This window comes from Nipponia nippon, unplaced genomic scaffold, assembly GCF_047370975.1.
Source record: "Nipponia nippon isolate SJK-2023a ecotype South Korea unplaced genomic scaffold, ASM4737097v1 scaffold_1, whole genome shotgun sequence".
NCBI classification, from domain to species: Eukaryota; Metazoa; Chordata; class Aves; order Pelecaniformes; family Threskiornithidae; genus Nipponia; species Nipponia nippon.
This window is the reverse complement of record NW_028262290.1, coordinates 1,373,845-1,380,519: the sequence shown is the minus strand read 5'-3', so window position 1 is coordinate 1,380,519 and position 6,675 is coordinate 1,373,845. Positions and strand designations below refer to the sequence as shown.

The 6,675-nt window shown below is 58.4% G+C and overlaps 1 protein-coding gene across 1 annotated transcript; it reads left to right on the top strand.

The window, feature by feature from the left end:
- The first annotated feature begins 29 nt into the window (after nucleotides 1-29).
- On the top strand, nucleotides 30-3,065 carry TIGD5 (tigger transposable element derived 5). The gene has a single exon (XM_009474058.2). The coding sequence runs from the start codon at nucleotides 80-82 to the stop codon at nucleotides 1,868-1,870; it is 1,791 nt and encodes a 596-aa protein (XP_009472333.2). The 5' UTR covers nucleotides 30-79; the 3' UTR covers nucleotides 1,871-3,065.
- The last annotated feature ends 3,610 nt before the right edge of the window (nucleotides 3,066-6,675 follow it).

The window sequence follows — 6,675 nt, the reverse complement described above, 5'->3', positions numbered from 1 at the left end:
CCTTTCCCCGCCCAGCCCCGGTTATAACGCGCCCCCCCCTCCTGGTACCGCTCCGGCCCATGGCTACGGGGGCTGCTTCATGCCCGGGGGGGAAGCGGAGGCGGGTGGGTGGCCGGCCGGTATGGCGGGAGGGCGACGGGGTGGTAGCAATGCAGCCGGGGGGGTATCGGTGAAGATGGCGTTGCGTCGGGCCTACTCCATCAAGGACAAGCTACAGGCCATCGAGAGGGTGAAGAAGGGAGAACGGCAAGCGTCGGTGTGCCGGGCTTTCGGGGTGCCCGGGGGTACGCTGAGGGGTTGGCTGAAGGACGAAGCCAAGCTCCGGTGGTTCCTGGAGCAGCTGGGGGGTGAGGTGGGAACCCAACGCAAGAAGATGCGCTTGGCCAACGAGGAGGAGATTGACCGCGCCGTCTACGCCTGGTTCCTCGCCCTCCGCCAGCACGGCGTCCCCCTCTCCGGACCCCTCATCCAAGCCCAAGCCGAGGCCTTCGCTCGACAGATCTACGGTCCCGAGTGTACCTTCAAGGCCAGCCACGGTTGGTTCTGGCGCTGGCAGAAGCGTCACGGCATCTCCAGCCAGCGTATCTACGGTGAGGGCGGCCTCCCCGCCGAGCCCGAGCGGGCTCCGGCCGCCTGCCCCGAGACCTTGCCAATGCCGGCTGCTGATGCCGGGGGCTACGGTGATGAGCAGATCTACAACGCCAACGTCACTGGGCTCTACTGGAAGCTGCTGCCGGGGCAGGCCGGCACGGTGACGGCAACAGCACGGCGGCGGCCGGCTGCCCGCGAGCGGGTCACCGTGCTGCTGGCTGCCAATTTGACCGGCTCCCACAAGCTCAAGCCGCTGGTGGTCGGGGGCCTTCGCGATCCCCCCAGCCTCCGCCATCACAACCAGGACAAATTCCCCGCTTGCTACCGCTACAGCCCCGAAGCCAGGCTGGGGCCGGCCCTTCTCCGGGCTTGGTTCTTTGAGGACTTCGTGCCGGGCGTAAAGCGCTATCTGCGTCGGAGCTGCCTGCAGCAGAAGGCCGTGTTGCTGCTCAGCTCCCCACCACCCCCCTCTGGGACGGGCCCTGAGGAATCCCCCCCACTGCAGACACCCGACGGCTCCATCCGCGCCCTCTTCCTCTCCAAGGGCCCTGCCGGGAGCGGCTCGGCTGGAGGAGGAGGCCGAATCCCGGCCCCGCTGGAGCAGGGGGTGGTGTCTGCCTTCAAGCAGCTCTACAAGCGGGAATTGCTGCGCCTGGCTGTCTCGTGCGCAGCCGGCGGCGGTGGCGGCTCTGGTGGCCCCATGGACTTTGTGCGGTCTTTCCTCCTCAAGGATATGTTGTACCTGGCCGGCCTCTCCTGGGACCTCATCCCCCCCGGCTCCATTGAGAAGTGCTGGCTGCTGGGGCTGCGCGCCGCCTTCGAGCCCCAGCCCGGGGAGGAAGAGCACGGAGACCCCCAGCGCGGGGAGGAAGGCGGCGGGGACAGCAAAGTCTTTAGCGACTTGACCCACCTGGCCGCGTTGGCCTACAAGCGCTTGGCTCCTGAGGAGGTGGCCGACTGGTTGCACTTGGATGATGCGGCCCCGGGTACAGAGGAGGACGATGGGGAAGAGGATGCTGAGGAGGAAGGGCCTGGGGGCTGCAGGGTAGAGGAGGATGAGGAGGAGGCAGCTGCCGGAGATGGGGGTGGCAGAAGGGGTGGGGAAGGAGGGGATGCCTTGCTGCCCACGGCTCGGGAAGCCATCAAAGGTCTGGAGACGGCTCTGCGCTGGCTGGAGGGTCAGGACCCCCGGCAAGTTGGGCCGCTGAAGCTGGTGCAGCTCCGCTCCCTCATCAGCATGGCCCAACGGCTGCACCGTGGCGGCAGCCCCCATTCCTAGGGCAGGGTGACCCGTGACCTCTTGGCTACCAACCGCCCTGCTTGGGGTGGGGGGGGACACGGGGCTGGGGACACCCTGGTTGTCCCAGGGGGCTGGCGGTGGAGGTGCCAGCTCCCCGCACCCCTCCGTCACGGGCAGTCCCCAGGGCTCAGGAGGCCCAGACGCCCCTGGGTTACCACGGCTAAGGGGAGGGTTACAATTTAGGGCTAACGGGGCTTTTTTATGCAACAACCCCTCCGTACGTTGCATATTTGAGGGTTGTTCCTCGCCCTAAGTATATTTAGGAGGTGCTATTTTTTTAAATCCCATGAGACTGAGCAGGGGTGGCCCCCTGGTCGCTGGCACCGCTAGAAGGGAGTGGATGCCCCCCACGCTGCCCGGTCCCCCCGACCCCGTGGGGAGAAGGGGCGAAGGAGGGACCTGCTTGGCGTCACTGCGAGGAGCCGGGATGATGGGGGAAGTTACGCTAAGTAATTCCCCACATCTCGGAGCGGGGCTGAGGTCGGCACAGCCGGCTGGACAGGGACCACTCCTTGGGTGCTGTAAGGCAAACGTTCTGCCCTGGAAGAGGCTGGTGATGCCCTTCCCACTGCCAAAACAGAGTCCTGTTAAACTGGAGAGGTTTGGGGCTGGTTTAAGACAACTTTCTTCATGCACTGGATTGGGACACTTGGGTGGCATCCAAGAAGCAGCAGCTCCCCGGAGAGGGTCACCTCCATCATTCCCATGACAGTCCCGCACCCGGGAACGCCCAGACCACGGAGACCTGCTGAAACAGGTACCATCATCCGAGCATCCTCGCGAAGCCAAAGGCTCCGGGGTTGGGGGTTGAGGTGCCTCCCCCGGGGTTTGCGGGGTGGCTGGGGCTGGAGGACGTGTGTCGCGATGCAGGGGAGACGGCTGCCAGCATGACGTGCATCGCGAGTTGAGACGGGAGCAGGGAGGGCTCCCGGCGCTGCCTTGAAATACCAGAGGCATCAGATGTGAATTTAGAAGCTCTTGACCTGATCTGGATTAAATTTTAGCCTGCTTAGCCAAATTATTGAAAGAAGGGAAAAAACCCAACTCATCAGTGCTGCCGTGCCCCGTGTCAGCAGCCAGGGTGGGTGTTTTTACTTGTCGGGTCTTTGTCTCATAACTTCAGAGTTTATTGAAAATTAAATGGATTTTTATTCCCGCTTTGGGGTTGTTGTCTGTAAACGGTCACGCGGAGCCATCCCAGTGGGATGGAGGGGAGGAGGCACAAGGGGGACCTCCGTGCGGTTGTGTCCTCTCGGTGTGATCTTCTCCATCGTGTTCCCTGCCTCTCCGCAGCCCATTTAACGCGGCAGGGCCAGGCAGGCATCCGAGCCACTGCGTCTGCTCCCCAGATTGACTTTTTTACTTTATTAGTAGGATTAACACGTTAATAAATGAGCCTGCCAGGAAATTTAGGGAGCAGCAAGGAAAAAAAACCCACAAAAAGTCAAATTTAGAGCTGAGGTTTGTCCCTTCCAATCCTGAAACTCCACTGCAGAACCAATGTCAAGAAATGCTTCGGATTAGGGGAGAAATGCACTTTTTTTTTCCCCTGCAAACCCAACCAACCTCAATTTCTGGTGTTCATCTTCTGCCACGTTCACAGCCAGCATGCTGCGTGGTGTCTCACCCATTTCAAGTTTCTCCCTTAGCTTTGGTTTCCTAATGGTATGTGTTTGGGCCTCGATGCTGCCATGCTTGAAAGCAGACTTTTATCCACCAATGGGATGTAATCATGTAAAACCACGTTTATTTTTGTGATCTTTTGCACCAAAAAACCTCTACAAAAACATTACGTCAAGCAGTAGTTTGTGAATTAAAGGAGTTTTCAGTTGTTTGAGAAAAATGTTGCCAAGCTCAGCAGAAGGTACCAGGTTGGAGGTCTTCTCCTGTAGGTCAGCCTGGACGCACTCATGGCACCGTTTGGCCTGGTTTGGGGAGGCGAGAACATCGAATCACTGAATGGTTTGCGTTGAAAGGGACCTTCAAAGATCGTCCAGTCCAACCCCCCTGCCATGAGCAGGGACATCTTCAACCAGGTTGCTCACAGCCCCATCCAACCTGACCTTGAGCACTTCTAATGATGGGGCATCCACAACCTCTCTGGGCAACCTGGGCCAGTGTCTCACCACCCTCATTGTAAAAAATATTTTCCATATCTCCAATCTAAACCTACTCTCATTCAGTTTAAAACTTAACTCCATCTTTCTTACCAACCCCCTTTAAGCACTGACAGGCCACAAGAAGGTCTCCCCGCAGCCTTCTCTTCCCCAGGCTGCACAACCCCAACTCTCCCAGCCTTTCTCCATAGCAGAGGGGTTCCAGCCCTCGGACCATTTCCGTGGCCTCCTCTGGCCCCGCTCCAACAGGTCCATGTCTGTCTGGTGCTGGGGACCCGCGAGCTGGAGGCAGGGCTGCAGGGGGGTCTGAGGACATCGGAGCAGAGGGGCAGAATCCCCTCCCTCGCCCTGCTGCCCACGCTGATTTCGATGCGGCCCAGGATACGCTTGGCTTTCTGGGCTGCGAGCGCACATTGCTGGCTCATGTCCCATTTTTCATCCCCCAGTACCCCCAGTCCTTCTCCTCAGGGCTGCTCTCAATCCATTCATCCCCCAGCCTGTGCTGATACTGGGGATTGCTCCGACCCAGGTGCAGAACCTTGCCCTTGGCCTTGTTGAACTCCATGAGGTTCACCTGGGCCCACTCCTCCAGCCCGTCAAGGTCCCTCTGGATGGCATCCCTTCCCTCAAGGGAATCAACTGCTTCGCCCAGCTTGGTGTCATCTGCAAACTTGCTGTGGGGGCACTCGATCCCACCGTCTATGTATGTCATTGATGAAGATATTTAATAGTATTGGTCCTAGTACAGACCCTTGAGGGACACCATTCGTTACCGGTTTCCACTTGGACATTGAGCCATTGATTGTAACTCTTTGGATGCCACCATCCAGCCAATACCTGATCCATCTAACAGTCCATCCATCAAACCCATATCCATCCATCTGTCCATATCCAAACCCCTATCCATCCGTATCTCTCCAATTTAGCAGCAGGAACGTTGTGTGGGACCATATCAAAGGCCTTACAGAAGTCTAGGTAGATGACATCTGTAGCTCTTCCCTTGTCCACCAACGCAGTCACTCCATCGTAGAAGGCCACTACCTTTGTCAGGCACAATTTGCCCTTGGTGAAGCCATGTTGGCTGTCTCGCATCACCTCTGTCTTCCATATGTTTCGACGTGCCTTCCAGGAGCATCTGCTCCATGATCTCACTGGGCAAGATAAGATGCCTCTCCTGAAGGCAGGAGTACTAGAAGTAGCAATAATTTACCTGCAGTGAGTGCTGGCTTTTTAAATAAAATTAATGGAATTTAAGCCATTTTTGTTAAAACTAGCACTTAGCAAAATGATGACGGTCATCAGCATCCTGGCTTTGGGGTTGAACGTGCCGCTTCTCTGACAGACAACCTGAAAACCCAAAGCTCAAAAGCCTTTAGGAGGACACATGGAGATGGGGAATGGGCAGGGGCTGGGGTCAGCTGCCTCACAAGCGGTGGGGCTGGATTTGGCCAAGGCTTTTTGGCCAGATAGGTTAAAGAGTGGTGTGGAGGACATAGAAGAGATGGAGACGCCCCAGAATGAAATCAGAAGGCTGCATATTTCAGAGAGATCGGCAGAATCACCTCGGGGGGGGGGGACCTGGGGACAGGGCAGGGATAAAAGCAGGCAGAAGAAGGACAAAGGAGCTACCAGGTGGCTTGGAAAACTTGAGGACCACTGCTTCCTTGCACCATGAGCCCCTTCCCTGGCTACACGGCGAAGCGTAGGGATGGGCAGGAGAGACGGGCAGGCTCGAGCTCCATCTCCAGCTTTTGTACAGCTTTGCTAATTAATTAGGTGCCTCAAGAAGGTGCCCATGGAGGTCACGCCTTGGCGTGACCCAACAGCGCCACAGGGCTGTGGCATCTCTCTTGGTTTGGTGCCACTGGCATCTGGGGTGACGGCATCCCTGGGGACGAGGTCAAAGCCGTAGGAGCCGGAGGCTCAGCATCCAGCTGTTTCACCAGCGATGTTTTGCCCGGAAAAAGCCTTTCATCTTCAAAGCGCTTCGCAAATCATCACTAATTGCATCCGTGCAGGTGCCGGCAGGCAAACAAAGCTTAATTAGGGCATGCAAAAGGCTCAGATGCTCTCCAGATTGGCAAGCTTTGAGTTTCTACTCCCTTGATGTGCAGCACCTTGGGGCTGAGCGCGGGTCTGGGCTTCCATCCCGCTGCCTTGCTGCCAGAGCAAGACCTGTCTGCAGGACCGTGGTGCAATGCTGGTGCCTGGCCGGGGTGGGAGGTGGAGGTTTTTCGGCTGGTTGACTTCTCGCCCGTGGTTCTGGGACGTGGATAGCAGCTCCGTGTTCGTGCACGCATCTCCAGAGTCAAGTAGGCGTCGGTGCCCAGGTGTAACCCAAGCACCAAGCATCCCTGCTTGGCATTGGGAAATCAAAGCCTTTGTGCTCACCTGGAGAGCATCATCCTGCCAGCTCCCCACTTCCCAAGGTCCCTTGGCATCCTCACGGCACCTGCGACGCTCCTCGCCTCCCGGTGCAGGGATGCGGCCACTCTGCCCAGCCCCAGCAGGCTCGATTTGGGATCAACCCGTCCCCAAAACTCCGTCCCCATCCCTGTCCCCAGTGCCATACATCCTGGCACAGCACCGGTGAGCGTAGAGCCAGCGTGGCATCAGCTCCATCCCTGCTGGCCCAGGGGCCCATGGCTGTCACCTCCCCGTGGAGGT

What these genes read in the sequence shown, in the direction of transcription:
- TIGD5 (XM_009474058.2), top strand. Translation starts at nt 80, where the DNA reads ATGCCCGGGGGGGAAGCGGAGGCGGGTGGGTGGCCGGCCGGTATGGCG.